The 20,105-nt window shown below is 40.7% G+C and overlaps 1 protein-coding gene across 1 annotated transcript; it reads left to right on the top strand.

Annotated features, from left to right (window-relative positions):
- Positions 1-484: 484 nt before the first annotated feature.
- On the top strand, positions 485-3,727 carry LOC124177414 (lysosomal acid glucosylceramidase-like). The gene is made up of 5 exons (XM_046559744.1): positions 485-641; positions 2,162-2,241; positions 2,345-2,663; positions 2,910-3,169; positions 3,270-3,727. The coding sequence occupies exons 2-5, from the start codon at positions 2,199-2,201 to the stop codon at positions 3,725-3,727; spliced, it is 1,080 nt and encodes a 359-aa protein (XP_046415700.1). The 5' UTR covers positions 485-641; positions 2,162-2,198.
- The last annotated feature ends 16,378 nt before the right edge of the window (positions 3,728-20,105 follow it).

Below are 20,105 nucleotides of genomic sequence, written 5' to 3' on the forward strand. Positions count from 1 at the left end.
CAACTTGATTTAAAATAGAATTGTAAACTCTTTATTTTTACGTCAGAATTGTATTAGGAATAACTTTTCTTTCGGTGTTACATGTGTACATCAAAGCAGAAAACTGTCCTTAAATAAATGAAAGAATGAACTGATTTTATCCTACTGAGCTCATTTTTGGCCTAATCAGGTCTGATTAGGCTCCATCTCAAAATGGAAGTCATTAATAACAGAACAAAAAATTATTTTAAAATCGAATCAGTTACGCAGAAGCGGATTTCCATCTGATCGTCGTCAAATTTAGGCTTCATTGGGATAGCAATGGGCCTACACCCGATATCTAATTCTTTCATTTGATTCGTGTTAGAAAATCACATCAAACCTTTTGTTCCCAGTGATTTTTCGCGTAAGGTTTCCCAGTCACGATTTTCACGCGTCCAATTCTTTCCGATACACAGTATATATTTGAGGGCACGTGTCGTGTACGTTTAAATAGCAGACGGGTCCGCGTTCTAAAGTTATTGATGCGTGAAAGAATTTGCTATAAAAATGGAATACAAAGTAGTCAGCCTGAAGAATTTATCCAACTGCCAGTTGACCAACACCTAATTTGAACTGGTGTATCAACGACCCAAGGCATCAAGGTTGGTTGAAAATCTAAGGTGACTTTATCTCTAATTTAAATTTATACTTTGTTTTGTTTCATTTATATTAATATATTTCTTGTATACAATTGTGTCGTGTTTCAACTGTCGTGTGTGTTCTGTTACTTTTTTTTTTTTATATATACTATTACAAAGATTGAAATCACCTTTTATGTTCCCCTGTCTGATGTAGTAGTCTCTGTAAAAGACACAGAAAAGCCATCAAATGTTTGTAAAAAAAAAAAAAGAGCAAGGTTACTGCGCCAACCCAAACTATTGTAAAACCATCTTGTTTCTGGCTCCCAACTGGAAAGACGTGTTGCGAACAAAAGCATTCTTCTCTCCCTTTAATTTTCGCCTGTTTGGTCAATTATTTTCGCTAGCAAAATTTATGTTCTTTGCGCTGCAACGCGGTTTTGCTCCAATATATTACTATTATTGTCTTCCCTTTTGTTATAATATATTCTCCTACCGATGTGGCTAATTCTCTCCACACAACCACTTACATGCCCATCCGTTTTTCTTCGTCGCCTCTGATTATTCGTGGTTTTTCTGTGATAGTTTCTTCCTTGCTGAATTATCGATCTCTTAAACGGTTTTTTTTCTTTTTTCTTTTTAATCTACCGATTTGTCAGGTAGGCCTTCCGGTATTTTATTATACATTCTTCTTGCTACGTTTCTTTCCTCTCTGTGTCCTCTGGTTGTCCTTGGATCTCTGATCCCAGGTAACATTCAATACGGCCATTTCACATGCCATGTGGCATTAGCATGGCGTTCATGTCGGCAGGCCACTTTCGAACTCAATGTCCAAGAAATTTTTACACAATCTTTTATAAAATATTTTCATACACCATACTGTGCACTTCGTAATATTACTACTCGATAGGCATTGTTTTTACAAACAGATTTACACAGTAAATGAAATAATAAAAGTACATAATTATTTCATGTTAATTCGGAAATCTGCTACGGATCCTTCGAATTTTCCCACTGTAGGGTTTTTGGCATTTCGTGGTAAAATTTTTATAACATTGTAAATGTTTAGGCGAAGGTACTACGCAAAATTGGTGACGTCATCGGTCACGGAAAATTATGGTAAATCGATCGGGTACAAATCGTAAGATTCAAGTCAACAGAGATGACTTGTGCGATTTGTATTCAAGATGGCGGTGATGACGAATGCAATTCATAAGATACCAATGATTAACCGTATGATTAGTATATATGTCCACGACATTGTAGATTATGCAAATCATGTGAATTTTTTTTTCTGCAAATGTCTGAAATTTTCATATGGTAATTACGATCGTATATTGATGCTATTAAAACACGAAAACTCGAATGCTCCGAGACGGAACTTAGAATTGAAATAAGAGTCTCGAATGAATTCGTCTAAACTCCTTTTAACTGTATTTCAAGATATTTCCGAGCGCGGGAGCAAACAAATTCGATAGTGATCATTTTCAGGATGACCATGAGTTTGAATAACTAGTTTTTGTTCCAACCAGTCATAAAAATATTCATACGTTTTGTTTCAGATTTTCCACTGGATAGCAAAACGAAGAGCTTAAAGCCATGCTACAATACACCCTTGTGCTAATCTCCTGTATATATGCAGGTGAATATACAGCTTATTTGAAGTATTAGAAAAATCGTGATTCGACCGAATGAATAATTCATCGATTCTTCCGTCACGTCACAAAAAATTTTTGTGCTTTCAGCTGAGGCTAGCTCTTGTATATTTCGCGAGTTCGAAAACGGTACCGTGTGTGTTTGCAATGCTACCTACTGCGACACCATTCCAGTTTACGAAACGCCTAGCAACGGTTCGTACCTACGGTATACGTCGAGTGGAGATGATGTGAGACTCAGCAGAACACTGGGTGATTTTACAAATGAAACAACATCCGACGGGGCCGTGATTCTGCTCCAACGATACGTAACCTATCAAAGTATTCAGGGCTTTGGAGGTGCCTTCACTGATGCCGCGACTATAAACATAAAATCGCTGAGCAAAGCTGCACAGACAAACTTGCTAACGTAATTTTCTTGGATCCCATAGGAAACCACTTTCATTCTCAGAAATATCTCGACATTCCCCAATCCATTGTCAGTTTTACCAATAAGGTTCTGCCGGTGATCAATGTACTCACCGTCGTTGATTCATTCTTTACTTACTCTTCGTCACTGTCTACGGAACAGCCGTAGAGAACTGTTGAAAATAATCCAATGGTTTTAGGACATGCCCAGTATAATCTTGACTGATAGGCTTGACTGTATTTACAGATCTTATTTCGCCAAGGAAGGTATCAGGTATAATATTGGCCGTGTACCCATTGCCGGTACTGACTTTTCCACAAGGAATTACACCTACGATGACAACGATGGCGACGTGTCACTCGGAAACTTTAGTCTCGCGGACGAGGACTTTGATTACAAAATTCCTCTGATGCTCGAAGCACTTGAAATCAATGAGGAACTCAGGTTTTTGGCTTCATCGTGGACTGCTCCACCTTGGATGAAGACAAATGCCGATTACGTCGCTGGTAAACTTTATCGTCAACCATCAGACCAGTCAACGTCGCTAGAATTATTGGATACTTTCGATAATGTTAACTCCGAATTGTAGAGGGTAAAACTTTTCAGGATATTTGAAGGAAGAGTACTACCAAGTGTACGCTGACTATCTCATCAAATTCTTGGACGCGTACTACGACCAAGGAGTAGAGATGTGGGCGATCACGACTGGCAATGAGCCCAGCATGGGAATCATTTCAAACTTTACTACCGCCTCCATGTCAATGACATTGAACGAAACAGCCACTTGGCTTGCGTCGAATTTCGGTCCCGCACTGGCTAGATCAAAGCACAACAAAACGCTAATTCTTTCTCTCGATGATGAGAGAAGTTTTTTAATTCCATCCCTGAAAGATATGTTTGAAAATGAATTGGCCAAGAACTATACAGATGGTGTCGCCATTCATTGGTATGACGACAAAAGGGTTAACGCAGATGTGCTTACAGAATTTCACGATTCCTATCCTGAACCATTTCTTCTTATGGATGAGGCTTCAGTCCGTAAGTTAATAGCGACATTACATTAGCGAATAAGAATCTCCAATGGTTTTCCATTTGATATCATGGTGGTTTTTTTTTTTTGATACAGTAACTCGGGCAGCGGTGGTCGAACTTTCCTTGGGATCCTGGAGTACGGGAGAAAAGTACATAAACGATATATTCGACGTAAGTATATCACAAGGTCATTTCAATCATTACGGAAATCTTATGTCACGTAGTAATGACCAAATCATTGTCATCTCCTGTCAACATAGTCTGTAGTATATTTTACTGTGGAGTTGCATTGCGTGAGATGTCTAGAAGCGAATGACATCAATAACAAATTATTTTTCCTAATTTGCTTGTTCTTCGGCTTGAAGAACCTGGAAAACTGGGTGACTGGTTGGATGGACTGGAATATTGCATTGAACAAAGACGCCGAACCGCATTGGCCATCGGCTCCCACGGCACAATCTCCCATTATCGTGAATCCTGACGACGACGAATTTTACAAACAGCCATTGTTCTACGCCATAGCCCACTTCAGCAGATTCATCCCCCGGAATTCTGTGAGACTAGAACTCACTCGAACCAATAGTTCATTGAGATCTTTGGCTTTCGAGACTCCGGAGAATGAGACGGTCATCGTAGTTTACAACAAGTTAGTAGTCAATCATAAATAGAAACTCATCAAGAGTATCAGTGAAATGAGTCACTGCTACATAAAAACATGTGAGAAAAACGTATATTTCTTTGAGCCACTTGAAGAGACGTGAAAAAATCAGTACGACGAACAGCAAATATTGCGACAGAAATTAATCTGCTTGATCATGAATATGGCAAGAAACTGTAGCGAAAATCGGAATACTGTCTGACGCCTTTTTAAATGAGTTTTTTCAACAAAGTTTCCAAACGATGTGAGTTTCATTTGTGCGCGTGATAAAGTAAGTTTGGTGATACAGTTTCAGGGGATTTCTCGACCCCACACAGGTTGAAATGAAAGTCTGAAGAATATTGAGAAGAAACGACCTCATACGAATTTAATGTCAGTCTTAGGCCAAATAGTCCGAAAGAAATATGATATTCTGATTTCCTATCGTCAACGACCATGTCCTGTAAAGTATGTAAGTATTATTGTTTCAGTCAAACCCTGGATCAGCGGGTGATTATTCGTGACACAGAAAAAGGAGACATCGAGGTGGAGTTAACAGGTGGTTCCATTCACACGATCCTCTACAAATAGCGGGACAGTATTGATAAGTAACCTTACTTTACTTGTTAATCTTACCTTACCTTGAAGCGTATCAAAACATATTCTGACAAAATGAGGCACTACAATAAAAGCGAGGGTTGATGGGATACTTATGAGGTGATAAAAGATTACAATTCAAAAAGGTTTCTGATAGTATAGTATCACACCTGGACAATATCTTGAACCTTGAAAATCAACAGCGCATGCGCGAGTTTTATCGGCTGTTCTTGCAGGCTGGCCATCCCGAGTTTTCAGCTGTCAAACTGTTCCTGCCGACGATGTGGTTGATACGAATTTTCGAGGTTAGAATCTCAAATAATCGAGGCAGTGACTCGGAAGGGTTTGGGAAGCATTTGTTATTGGCCCGGAAAGTTGATTCTTCAAAGAACGGTCAGAATTTAACGCTTGTGCTTTTTGAAAATTCAAACGTAGACATTTTGCGTAGGTTGGCCGGCCTGCATCGCAGACAAAAATATCGCTGCGGAAAGATTTTGCCGCCCAATGAGATTGAATTATTTGGCGCATGCGCGGTTGATTTTCAAGTTTCAAGAGATTGTCCTGGTATAAGTATTATAAGAGTATTGTACATAATTCCGAGCTGTTTAGGGTCTTCCTATCTGTCTTCTTCGAGTATACTTTTTAAATCACGTGTATGTGTAGCCATATTTACAGAATAGATTAGATTCACAGATTGATGGAGAATTCTTGGACCCAAAATAAAAAGGATTTAGATTTAAAGAAGCGCAGGCAGATAAATAACAAATAAGAAATCAGTTTTATTAGAAAATGGAATCGGAAATTTAATTGTATAATCTATTAATCTATAAGAGCTTTGAATTATGTAATAAAAAAATATTCCGTGATTCTATAATTATACCTGTGAGACTTTGATTGTATGAATAAGTATAATACAGAAACTTCAAAGTTGATATCTCTAACCCAGTTGTATCACTGAGAGTGTATCTTGCATTCCATGTTGATGAATAATGAAATCTGAATTAGGCCCGAGAAGTAATTCCAAACCCCCTGAGATTCCTGTCTACTCTCCTTTTGAAATATCTATTGCTTTCTGGAACTGGCGCCCAACCGTAACGGGAAAACAGAGACTAGCCGGAGTGTCTCGATCTGAACTAACTGAAAAGTGTCCGAGGATTGATGTCTCGAACAGACCCCTTGGGCTCGCTAATATGTACTTTACGTAATGAATGTAACATTATGAGAATAAATAGTTGATGTTATACGTATAATCCCTGATCCCTAATCGTATGATTAATGATAGTAAATAGTATAAAATGTATTGTACAATCTAACAGTGTTACATATCATGCTTACAAATGGACCGTCACATTTTCGACTACATATTTAACATAATCTCGTTTGCTTGCGAGCAGTGTTAGTCAGACTGCACTTGTCATAATGTTGCTGTGTATTTTCAAATGCTACAAACAATGAGTTAAGTTCAGAAATAATGTCTGCATTCCAGGAGAGAGAATGATGTACAATTCAGAAATAAATGAGCACGTTTATGACTTTCAGCAGTTTAAATAATTTTCTTTTATTATGTTAATGAATTACAAATAAAATATTTGCATATTTCTTAATCAGCCGCTGAGAATGCGCGACAAGGTGTGGTTAGACCTTGCTCTTCCTTGTCATCCAATGTACTTTCTAGTTATTTGTAACGTTGATTTGAATTTCTGCTTGTGTGGTTGTATTTATTTATTTTGATATGTTTTGATTTGATTGGTTCAGATTTTATTTTATTGTTGGGTCTATTTATATCTTCTATTTTTCGATGTAACCTGACCTACATCTCTATACTCTGACCATGCTTTGCTCGCCTTCAGAGTTCTGTATTTTTATTTTGATCACAGCAGTGGTGTATATTGTTTCTCAGTACCTCGTGTTATGTATACTGTGGATGTGTTTTGGTTAATTTACGGGTGCTCGAGTGTATTTGAATTTCTGAAGCAGTATTATTGAATTTCTCCTGATTAACTTGTTTTGTTTTCATATTTGCTAAACTTCTTGAAGACGAATGATTCAAAGCTGTCCAATATTGTCATTGACATTATCATCGGACGTCGGAATAGTGCACCAGAGAATTTATCCCAGCACTTTTCAAAATCGCGAAAATTTTCGCCAAAAATGGAAAGGGGTTAGCCTTACTTTTTTTTTTGGCAAAAAACTTTTGGTCTGAGATTCGATTTCAACGATCCTTATCCGACCAATTGGACCCTCAGGAACTCAGAAATCGCAGCAAAAAGAGCGTGGGACCAACAGGAGAGAAATGGCGAGCGAAAAAGCACCTGCTGAAAAATGTCGAAAATTCAGGTTCTGGTTTTTTGGCTGTAACTTTTGATGCGTTGATCGCAGCGTATTGGGACTGCGCCCAATCGGTTTCTCACGCAAAATTACGTCCGATCGGTGCTACAATTAATTGATTCCAGCACTTTTCAAAATCGCGAAAATTTTCGCCAAAAATGGAAAGGGGTTAGCCTTACTTTTTTTTTTGGCAAAAAACTTTTGGTCTCAGATTCGATTTAAACGATCCTTATCCGACCAATTGGACCCTCAGGAACTCAGAAATCGCAGCGAAAAGAGCGTAGGACCAACAGGAGAGATATGGCGAGCGAAAAAGCACCTGCTGAAAAATGTCGAAAATTCAGGTTCTGGTTTTTTGGCTGTAACTTTTGATGCGTTGATCGCAGCGTATTGGGACTGCGCCCAATCGATTTCTCACGCGAAATTACGTGCGATCAGTGCTACAATTAATTGATTCCAGCACTTTTCAAAATCGCGAAAATTTTCGCCATAAATGGAAAGGGGTTAGCCTTACTTTTTTTTTTGGCAAAAAACTTTTGGTCTCAGATTCGATTTAAACGATCCTTATCCGACCAATTGGACCCTCAGGAACTCAGAAATCGCAGCGAAAAGAGCGTAGGACCAACAGGAGAGTTATGGCGAGCGAAAAAGCACCTGCTGAAAAATGTCGAAAATTCAGGTTCTGGTTTTTTGGCTGTAACTTTTGATGCGTTGATCGCAGCGTATTGGGACTGCGCCCAATCGATTTCTCTCGCAAAATTACGTCCGATCAGTGCTACAATTGATTGATTCCAGCACTTTTCAAAATCGCGAAAATTTTGGCCAAAAATGGAAAGGGGTTAGCCTTACTTTTTTTTTTGGCAAAAAACTTTTGGTCTCAGATTCGATTTGAACGATACTTATCCGACCAATTGGACCCTCAGGAACGCAGAAATCGCAGCGAAAAGAGCGTAGGACGAACAGGAGAGAAATGGCGAGCGAAAAAGCACCTGCTGAAAAATGTCGAAAATTCAGGTTCTGGTTTTTTGGCTGTAACTTTTGATGCGTTGATCGCAGCGTATTGGGACTGCGCCCAATCGATTTCTCTCGCAAAATTACGTCCGATCAGTGCTACAATTGATTGATTCCAGCACTTTTCAAAATCGCGAAAATTTTGGCCAAAAATGGAAAGGGGTTAGCCTTACTTTTTTTTTTGGCAAAAAACTTTCGGTCTCAGATTCGATTTAAACGATCCTTATCCGACCAATTGGACCCTCAGGAACTCAGAAATCGCAGCGAAAAGAGCGTAGGACGAACAGGAGAGTAATGGCGAGCGAAAAAGCACCTGCTGAAAAATGTCGAAAATTCAGGTCCTGGTTTTTTGGCTGTAACTCTTGATGCGTTGATCGCAGCGTATTGGGACTGCGCCCAATCGATTTCTCACGCAAATTTACGTCCGATCAGTGCTACAATTAATTGATTCCAGCACTTTTCAAAATCGCGAAAATTTTTGCCAAAAATGGAAAGGGGTTAGCCTTACTTTTTTTTTTGGCAAAAAACTTTTGGTCTCAGATTCGATTTAAACGATCCTTATCCGACCAATTGTACCCTCAGGAACTCAGAAATCGCAGCGAAAAAAGCGTAGGACGAACAGGAGAGAAATGGCGAGCGAAAAAGCACCTGCTGAAAAATGTCGAAAATTCAGGTTCTGGTTTTTTGGCTGTAACTTTTGATGCGTTGATCGCAGCGTATTGGGACTGCGCTCAATCGATTTCTCTCGCAAATTTACGTCCGATCAGTGCTACAATTAATTGATTCCAGCACTTTTCAAAATCGCGAAAATTTTCACCAAAAATGGAAAGGGGTTAGCCTTACTTTTTTTTTTGGCAAAAAACTTTTGGTCTCAGATTCGATTTAAACGATCCTTATCCGACCAATTGGACCCTCAGGAACTCAGAAATCGCAGCGAAAAAAGCGAAGGACGAACAGGAGAGAAATGGCGAGCGAAAGAGCACCTGCTGAAAAATGTCGAAAATTCAGGTTCTGGTTTTTTGGCTGTAACTTTTGATGCGTTGATCGCAGCGTATTGGGACTGCGCTCAATCGATTTCTGTCGCAAAATTACGTCCGATCAGTGCTACAATCAATTGATTCCAGCACTTTTCAAAATCGCGAAAATTTTCGCCAAAAATGGAAAGGGGTTAGCCTTACTTTTTTTTTTGGCAAAAAACTTTTGGTCTCAGATTCGATTTGAACGATCCTTATCCGACCAATTGGACCCTCAGGAACTCAGTAATCGCAGCGAAAAGAGCGTAGGACCAACAGGAGAGATATGGCGAGCGAAAAAGCACCTGCTGAGAAATGTCGAAAATTCAGGTCCTGGTTTTTTGGCTGTAACTCTTGATGCGTTGATCGCAGCGTATTGGGACTGCGCCCAATCGATTTCTGTCGCAAAATTACGTCCGATCAGTGCTACAATTAATTGATTCCAGCACTTTTCAAAATCGCGAAAATTTTCGCCAAAAATGGAAAGGGGTTAGCCTTACTTTTTTTTTTGACAAAAAACTTTTGGTCTCAGATCCGATTTGAACGATCCTTATCCGACCAATTGGACCCTCAGGAACGCAGAAATCGCAGCGAAAAGAGCGTAGGACCAACAGGAGAGAAATGGCGAGCGAAAAAGCACCTGCTGAAAAATGTCGAAAATTCAGGTTCTGGTTTTTTGGCTGTAACTTTTGATGCGTTAATCGCAGCGTATTGGGACTGCGCCCAATCGATTTCTGTCGCAAAATTATGTCCGATCAGTGCTACAATTAATTGATTCCAGCACTTTTCAAAATCGCGAAAATTTTCGCCAAAAATGGAAAGGGGTTAGCCTTACTTTTTTTTTTGGCAAAAAACTTTTGGTCTCAGATTCGATTTGAACGATCCTTATCCGACCAATTGGACCCTCAGGAACTCAGAAATCGCAGCGAAAAGAGCGTAGGACCAACAGGAGAGTTATGGCGAGCGAAAAAGCACCTGCTGAAAAATGTCGAAAATTCAGGTTCTGGTTTTTTGGCTGTAACTTTTGATGCGTTGATCGCAGCGTATTGGGACTGCGCCCAATCGATTTCTCTCGCAAAATTACGTCCGATCAGTGCTACAATTGATTGATTCCAGCACTTTTCAAAATCGCGAAAATTTTGGCCAAAAATGGAAAGGGGTTAGCCTTACTTTTTTTTTTGGCAAAAAACTTTTGGTCTCAGATTCGATTTGAACGATACTTATCCGACCAATTGGACCCTCAGGAACGCAGAAATCGCAGCGAAAAGAGCGTAGGACGAACAGGAGAGAAATGGCGAGCGAAAAAGCACCTGCTGAAAAATGTCGAAAATTCAGGTTCTGGTTTTTTGGCTGTAACTTTTGATGCGTTGATCGCAGCGTATTGGGACTGCGCCCAATCGATTTCTCTCGCAAAATTACGTCCGATCAGTGCTACAATTGATTGATTCCAGCACTTTTCAAAATCGCGAAAATTTTGGCCAAAAATGGAAAGGGGTTAGCCTTACTTTTTTTTTTGGCAAAAAACTTTCGGTCTCAGATTCGATTTAAACGATCCTTATCCGACCAATTGGACCCTCAGGAACTCAGAAATCGCAGCGAAAAGAGCGTAGGACGAACAGGAGAGTAATGGCGAGCGAAAAAGCACCTGCTGAAAAATGTCGAAAATTCAGGTCCTGGTTTTTTGGCTGTAACTCTTGATGCGTTGATCGCAGCGTATTGGGACTGCGCCCAATCGATTTCTCACGCAAAATTACGTCCGATCAGTGCTACAATTAATTGATTCCAGCACTTTTCAAAATCGCGAAAATTTTTGCCAAAAATGGAAAGGGGTTAGCCTTACTTTTTTTTTTGGCAAAAAACTTTTGGTCTCAGATTCGATTTAAACGATCCTTATCCGACCAATTGGACCCTCAGGAACTCAGAAATCGCAGCGAAAAAAGCGAAGGACGAACAGGAGAGAAATGGCGAGCGAAAGAGCACCTGCTGAAAAATGTCGAAAATTCAGGTTCTGGTTTTTTGGCTGTAACTTTTGATGCGTTGATCGCAGCGTATTGGGACTGCGCTCAATCGATTTCTGTCGCAAAATTACGTCCGATCAGTGCTACAATCAATTGATTCCAGCACTTTTCAAAATCGCGAAAATTTTCGCCAAAAATGGAAAGGGGTTAGCCTTACTTTTTTTTTTGGCAAAAAACTTTTGGTCTCAGATTCGATTTGAACGATCCTTATCCGACCAATTGGACCCTCAGGAACTCAGTAATCGCAGCGAAAAGAGCGTAGGACCAACAGGAGAGATATGGCGAGCGAAAAAGCACCTGCTGAGAAATGTCGAAAATTCAGGTCCTGGTTTTTTGGCTGTAACTCTTGATGCGTTGATCGCAGCGTATTGGGACTGCGCCCAATCGATTTCTGTCGCAAAATTACGTCCGATCAGTGCTACAATTAATTGATTCCAGCACTTTTCAAAATCGCGAAAATTTTCGCCAAAAATGGAAAGGGGTTAGCCTTACTTTTTTTTTTGACAAAAAACTTTTGGTCTCAGATCCGATTTGAACGATCCTTATCCGACCAATTGGACCCTCAGGAACGCAGAAATCGCAGCGAAAAGAGCGTAGGACCAACAGGAGAGAAATGGCGAGCGAAAAAGCACCTGCTGAAAAATGTCGAAAATTCAGGTTCTGGTTTTTTGGCTGTAACTTTTGATGCGTTAATCGCAGCGTATTGGGACTGCGCCCAATCGATTTCTGTCGCAAAATTATGTCCGATCAGTGCTACAATTAATTGATTCCAGCACTTTTCAAAATCGCGAAAATTTTCGCCAAAAATGGAAAGGGGTTAGCCTTACTTTTTTTTTTGGCAAAAAACTTTTGGTCTCAGATTCGATTTGAACGATCCTTATCCGACCAATTGGACCCTCAGGAACTCAGAAATCGCAGCGAAAAGAGCGTAGGACCAACAGGAGAGATATGGCGAGCGAAAAAGCACCTGCTGAAAAATGTCGAAAATTCAGGTTCTGGTTTTTTGGCTGTAACTTTTGATGCGTTGATCGCAGCGTATTGGGACTGCGCTCAATCGATTTCTCTCGCAAAATTACGTCCGATCAGTGCTACAATTAATTGATTCCAGCACTTTTCAAAATCGCGAAAATTTTGGCCAAAAATGGAAAGGGGTTAGCCTTACTTTTTTTTTTGGCAAAAAACTTTTGGTCTCAGATTCGATTTAAACGATCCTTATCCGACCAATTGGACCCTCAGGAACTCAGAAATCGCAGCGAAAAGAGCGTAGGACCAACAGGAGAGAAATGGCGAGCGAAAAAGCACCTGCTGAAAAATGTCGAAAATTCAGGTTCTGGTTTTTTGGCTGTAACTTTTGATGCGTTGATCGCAGCGTATTGGGACTGCGCCCAATCGATTTCTCTCGCAAAATTACGTCCGATCAGTGCTACAATTATTTGATTTCAGCACTTTTCAAAATCGCGAAAATTTTCGCCAAAAATGGAAAGGGGTTAGCCTTACTTTTTTTTTTGGCAAAAAACTTTTGGTCTCAGATTCGATTTAAACGATCCTTATTCGACCAATTGGACCCTCAGGAACGCAGAAATCGCAGCGAAAAGAGCGTAGGACCAACAGGAGAGAAATGGCGAGCGAAAAAGCACCTGCTGAAAAATGTCGAAAATTCAGGTTCTGGTTTTTTGGCTGTAACTTTTGATGCGTTGATCGCAGCGTATTGGGACTGCGCCCAGTCGATTTCTGTCGCATAATTACGTCCGATCAGTGCTACAATTATTTGATTTCAGCACTTTCCAAAATCGCGAAAATTTTCGCCAAAAATGGAAAGGGGTTAGCCTTACTTTTTTTTTTGGCAAAAAACTTTTGGTCTCAGATTCGATTCAAACGATCCTTATCCGACCAATTGGACCCTCAGGAACTCAGAAATCGCAGCGAAAAGAGCGTAGGACCAACAGAAGAGATATGGCGAGCGAAAAAGAACCTGCTGAAAAATGTCGAAAATTCAGGTTCTGGTTTTTTGGCTGTAACTTTTGATGCGTTGATCGCAGCGTATTGGGACTGCGCCCAATCGATTTCTGTCGCATGATTACGTCCGATCAGTGCTACAATTAATTGATTCCAGCACTTTTCAAAATCGAGAAAATTTTCGCCAAAAATGGAAAGGGGTTAGCCTTACTTTTTTTTTTGGCAAAAAACTTTTGGTCTCAGATTCGATTCAAACGATCCTTATCCGACCAATTGGACCCTCAGGAACTCAGAAATCGCAGCGAAAAGAGCGTAGGACCAACAGGAGAGATATGTCGAGCGAAAAAGCACCTGCTGAAAAATGTCGAAAATTCAGGTTCTGGTTTTTTGGCTGTAACTTTTGATGCGTTGATCGCAGCGTATAGGGACTGCGCTCAATCGATTTCTCTCGCAAAATTACGTCCGATCAGTGCTACAATTAATTGATTCCAGCACTTTTCAAAATCGCGAAAATTTTCGCCAAAAATGGAAAGGGGTTAGCCTTACTTTTTTTTTTGGCAAAAAACTTTTGGTCTCAGATTCGATTTAAACGATCCTTATCCGACCAATTGGACCCTCAGGAACTCAGAAATCGCAGCGAAAAAAGCGTAGGACGAACAGGAGAGAAATGGCGAGCGAAAAAGCACCTGCTGAAAAATGTCGAAAATTCAGGTCCTGGTTTTTTGGCTGTAACTCTTGATGCGTTGATCGCAGCGTATTGGGACTGCGCTCAATAGATTTCTGTCGCAAAATTACGTCCGATCAGTGCTACAATTAATTGATTCCAGCACTTTTCAAAATCGCGAAAGGTTTGGCCAAAAATGGAAAGGGGTTAGCCTTACTTTTTTTTTTGGCAAAAAACTTTTGGTCTCAGATTCGATTTGAACGATCCTTATTCGACCAATTGGACCCTCAGGAACGCAGAAATCGCAGCGAAAAGAGCGTAGGACCAACAGGAGAGAAATGGCGAGCGAAAAAGCACCTGCTGAAAAATGTCGAAAATTCAGGTTCTGGTTTTTTGGCTGTAACTTTTGATGCGTTGATCGCAGCGTATTGGGACTGCGCCCAATCGATTTCTGTCGCATAATTACGTCCGATCAGTGCTACAATTAATTGATTCCAGCACTTTTCAAAATCGAGAAAATTTTCGCCAAAAATGGAAAGGGGTTAGCCTTACTTTTTTTTTGGCAAAAAACTTTTGGTCTCAGATTCGATTTGAACGATCCTTATCCGACCAATTGGACCCTCAGGAACTCAGAAATCGCAGCGAAAAGAGCGTTGGACCAACAGGAGAGATATGGCGAGCGAAAAAGCACCTGCTGAAAAATGTCGAAAATTCAGGTTCTGTTTTGTGGCTGTAACTTTTGATGCGTTGATCGCAGCGTATTGGGACTGCGCTCAATCGATTTCTCTCGCAAAATTACGTCCGATCAGTGCTACAATTAATTGATTCCAGCACTTTTCAAAATCGCGAGAATTTTCGCCAAAAATGGAAAGGGGTTAGCCTTACTTTTTTTTTTGGCAAAAAACTTTTGGTCTCAGATTCGATTTAAACGATCCTTATCCGACCAATTGGACCCTCAGGAACTTAGAAATCGCAGCGAAAAAAGCGTAGGACGAACAGGAGAGAAATGGCGAGCGAAAAAGCACCTGCTGAAAAATGTCGAAAATTCAGGTCCTGGTTTTTTGGCTGTAACTCTTGATGCGTTGATCGCAGCGTATTGGGACTGCGCTCAATAGATTTCTGTCGCAAAATTACGTCCGATCAGTGCTACAATTAATTGATTCCAGCACTTTTCAAAATCACGAAAATTTTGGCCAAAAATGGAAAGGGGTTAGCCTTACTTTTTTTTTTGGCAAAAAACTTTTGGTCTCAGATTCGATTTGAACGATCCTTATCCGACCTATTGGACCCTCAGGAACTCAGAAATCGCAGCGAAAAGAGCGTAGGACCAACAGGAGAGATATGGCGAGCGAAAAAGCACCTGCTGAAAAATGTCGAAAATTCAGGTTCTGGTTTTTTAGCTGTAACTTTTGATGCGTTGATCGCAGCGTATTGGGACTGCGCTCAATCGATTTCTCTCGCAAAATTACGTCCGATCAGTGCTACAATTATTTGATTTCAGCACTTTCCAAAATCGCGAAAATTTTCGCCAAAAATGGAAAGGGGTTAGCCTTACTTTTTTTTGTGGCAAAAAACTTTTGGTCTCAGATCCGATTTAAACGATCCTTATCCGACCAATTGGACCCTCAAGAACGCAGAAATCGCAGCGAAAAGAGCGTAGGACCAACAGAAGAGAAATGGCGAGCGAAAAAGCACCTGCTGAAAAATGTCAGAAATTCAGGTTCTGGTTTTTCGGCTGTGACTTTTGATGCGTTGATCGCAGCGTATTGGGACTGCGCTCAATCGATTTCTGTCGCAAAATTACGTCCGATCAGTGCTACAATTAATTGATTCCAGCACTTTTCAAAATCGCGAAAATTTTGGCCAAAAATGGAAAGGGGTTAGCCTTCCTTTTTTTTTTTGGCAAAAAACTTTTGGTCTCAGATTCGATTCAAACGATCCTTATCCGACCAATTGGACCCTCAGGAACTCAGAAATCGCAGCGAAAAGAGCGTAGGACCAACAGAAGTGATATGGCGAGCGAAAAAGCACCTGCTGAAAAATGTCGAAAATTCAGGTTCTGGTTTTTTGGCTGTAACTTTTGATGCGTTGATCGCAGCGTATTGGGACTGCGCCCAATCGATTTCTGTCGCATGATTACGTCCGATCAGTGCTACAATTAATTGATTCCAGCACTTTTCAAAATCGAGAAAATTTTCGCCGAAAATGGAAAGGGGTTAGCCTTACTTTTTTTTTTGGCAAAAAACTTTTGGTCTCAGATTCGATTCAAACGATCCTTATCCGACCAATAGGACCCTCAGGAACTCAGAAATCGCAGCGAAAAGAGCGTAGGACCAACAGGAGAGATATGTCGAGCGAAAAAGCACCTGCTGAAAAATGTCGAAAATTCAGGTTCTGGTTTTTTGGCTGTAACTTTTGATGCGTTGATCGCAGCGTATAGGGACTGCGCTCAATCGATTTCTCTCGCAAAATTACGTCCGATCAGTGCTACAATTAATTGATTCCAGCACTTTTCAAAATCGCGAAAATTTTCGCCAAAAATGGAAAGGGGTTAGCCTTACTTTTTTTTTTGGCAAAAAACTTTTGGTCTCAGATTCGATTTAAACGATCCTTATCCGACCAATTGGACCCTCAGGAACTCAGAAATCGCAGCGAAAAAAGCGTAGGACGAACAGGAGAGAAATGGCGAGCGAAAAAGCACCTGCTGAAAAATGTCGAAAATTCAGGTCCTGGTTTTTTGGCTGTAACTCTTGATGCGTTGATCGCAGCGTATTGGGACTGCGCTCAATAGATTTCTGTCGCAAAATTACGTCCGATCAGTGCTACAATTAATTGATTCCAGCACTTTTCAAAATCGCGAAAGGTTTGGCCAAAAATGGAAAGGGGTTAGCCTTACTTTTTTTTGTGGCAAAAAACTTTTGGTCTCAGATCCGATTTAAACGATCCTTATCCGACCAATTGGACCCTCAAGAACGCAGAAATCGCAGCGAAAAGAGCGTAGGACCAACAGAAGAGAAATGGCGAGCGAAAAAGCACCTGCTGAAAAATGTCAGAAATTCAGGTTCTGGTTTTTCGGCTGTGACTTTTGATGCGTTGATCGCAGCGTATTGGGACTGCGCTCAATCGATTTCTGTCGCAAAATTACGTCCGATCAGTGCTACAATTAATTGATTCCAGCACTTTTCAAAATCGCGAAAATTTTGGCCAAAAATGGAAAGGGGTTAGCCTTCCTTTTTTTTTTTGGCAAAAAACTTTTGGTCTCAGATTCGATTCAAACGATCCTTATCCGACCAATTGGACCCTCAGGAACTCAGAAATCGCAGCGAAAAGAGCGTAGGACCAACAGAAGTGATATGGCGAGCGAAAAAGCACCTGCTGAAAAATGTCGAAAATTCAGGTTCTGGTTTTTTGGCTGTAACTTTTGATGCGTTGATCGCAGCGTATTGGGACTGCGCCCAATCGATTTCTGTCGCATGATTACGTCCGATCAGTGCTACAATTAATTGATTCCAGCACTTTTCAAAATCGAGAAAATTTTCGCCGAAAATGGAAAGGGGTTAGCCTTACTTTTTTTTTTGGCAAAAAACTTTTGGTCTCAGATTCGATTCAAACGATCCTTATCCGACCAATTGGACCCTCAGGAACTCAGAAATCGCAGCGAAAAGAGCGTAGGACCAACAGGAGAGATATGTCGAGCGAAAAAGCACCTGCTGAAAAATGTCGAAAATTCAGGTTCTGGTTTTTTGGCTGTAACTTTTGATGCGTTGATCGCAGCGTATAGGGACTGCGCTCAATCGATTTCTCTCGCAAAATTACGTCCGATCAGTGCTACAATTAATTGATTCCAGCACTTTTCAAAATCGCGAAAATTTTCGCCAAAAATGGAAAGGGGTTAGCCTTACTTTTTTTTTTGGCAAAAAACTTTTGGTCTCAGATTCGATTTAAACGATCCTTATCCGACCAATTGGACCCTCAGGAACTCAGAAATCGCAGCGAAAAAAGCGTAGGACGAACAGGAGAGAAATGGCGAGCGAAAAAGCACCTGCTGAAAAATGTCGAAAATTCAGGTCCTGGTTTTTTGGCTGTAACTCTTGATGCGTTGATCGCAGCGTATTGGGACTGCGCTCAATAGATTTCTGTCGCAAAATTACGTCCGATCAGTGCTACAATTAATTGATTCCAGCACTTTTCAAAATCGCGAAAGGTTTGGCCAAAAATGGAAAGGGGTTAGCCTTACTTTTTTTTTTGGCAAAAAACTTTTGGTCTCAGATTCGATTTGAACGATCCTTATTCGACCAATTGGACCCTCAGGAACGCAGAAATCGCAGCGAAAAGAGCGTAGGACCAACAGGAGAGAAATGGCGAGCGAAAAAGCACCTGCTGAAAAATGTCGAAAATTCAGGTTCTGGTTTTTTGGCTGTAACTTTTGATGCGTTGATCGCAGCGTATTGGGACTGCGCCCAATCGATTTCTGTCGCATAATTACGTCCGATCAGTGCTACAATTAATTGATTCCAGCACTTTTCAAAATCGAGAAAATTTTCGCCAAAAATGGAAAGGGGTTAGCCTTACTTTTTTTTTGGCAAAAAACTTTTGGTCTCAGATTCGATTTGAACGATCCTTATCCGACCAATTGGACCCTCAGGAACTCAGAAATCGCAGCGAAAAGAGCGTTGGACCAACAGGAGAGATATGGCGAGCGAAAAAGCACCTGCTGAAAAATGTCGAAAATTCAGGTTCTGTTTTGTGGCTGTAACTTTTGTTGCGTTGATCGCAGCGTATTGGGACTGCGCTCAATCGATTTCTCTCGCAAAATTACGTCCGATCAGTGCTACAATTAATTGATTCCAGCACTTTTCAAAATCGCGAAAATTTTTACCAAAAATGGAAAGGGGTTAGCCTTACTTTTTTTTTGGCAAAAAACTTTTGGTCTCAGATTCGATTTAAACGATCCTTATCCGACCAATTGTACCCTCAGGAACTCAGAAATCGCAGCGAAAAAAGCGTAGGACGAACAGGAGAGAAATGGCGAGCGAAAAAGCACCTGCTGAAAAATGTCGAAAATTCAGGTTCTGGTTTTTTGGCTGTAACTTTTGATGCGTTGATCGCAGCGTATTGGGACTGCGCTCAATCGATTTCTGTCGCAAAATTACGTCCGATCAGTGCTACAATTAATTGATTCCAGCACTTTTCAAAATCGCGAAAATTTTGGCCAAAAATGGAAAGGGGTTAGCCTTCCTTTTTTTTTTTGGCAAAAAACTTTTGGTCTCAGATTCGATTCAAACGATCCTTATCCGACCAATTGGACCCTCAGGAACTCAGAAATCGCAGCGAAAAGAGCGTAGGACCAACAGAAGTGATATGGCGAGCGAAAAAGCACCTGCTGAAAAATGTCGAAAATTCAGGTTCTGGTTTTTTGGCTGTAACTTTTGATGCGTTGATCGCAGCGTATTGGGACTGCGCCCAATCGATTTCTGTCGCATGATTACGTCCGATCAGTGCTACAATTAATTGATTCCAGCACTTTTCAAAATCGAGAAAATTTTCGCCGAAAATGGAAAGGGGTTAGCCTTACTTTTTTTTTTGGCAAAAAACTTTTGGTCTCAGATTCGATTCAAACGATCCTTATCCGACCAATTGGACCCTCAGGAACTCAGAAATCGCAGCGAAAAGAGCGTAGGACCAACAGGAGAGATATGTCGAGCGAAAAAGCACCTGCTGAAAAATGTCGAAAATTCAGGTTCTGGTTTTTTGGCTGTAACTTTTGATGCGTTGATCGCAGCGTATAGGGACTGCGCTCAATCGATTTCTCTCGCAAAATTACGTCCGATCAGTGCTACAATTAATTGATTCCAGCACTTTTCAAAATCGCGAAAATTTTCGCCAAAAATGGAAAGGGGTTAGCCTTACTTTTTTTTTTGGCAAAAAACTTTTGGTCTCAGATTCGATTTAAACGATCCTTATCCGACCAATTGGACCCTCAGGAACTCAGAAATCGCAGCGAAAAAAGCGTAGGACGAACAGGAGAGAAATGGCGAGCGAAAAAGCACCTGCTGGAAAATGTCGAAAATTCAGGTCCTGGTTTTTTGGCTGTAACTCTTGATGCGTTGATCGCAGCGTATTGGGACTGCGCTCAATAGATTTCTGTCGCAAAATTACGTCCGATCAGTGCTACAATTAATTGAT

The sequence above is a fragment of the Neodiprion fabricii genome, chromosome 3 (genome assembly GCF_021155785.1).
Source record: "Neodiprion fabricii isolate iyNeoFabr1 chromosome 3, iyNeoFabr1.1, whole genome shotgun sequence".
NCBI lineage: Eukaryota > Metazoa > Arthropoda > Insecta > Hymenoptera > Diprionidae > Neodiprion > Neodiprion fabricii.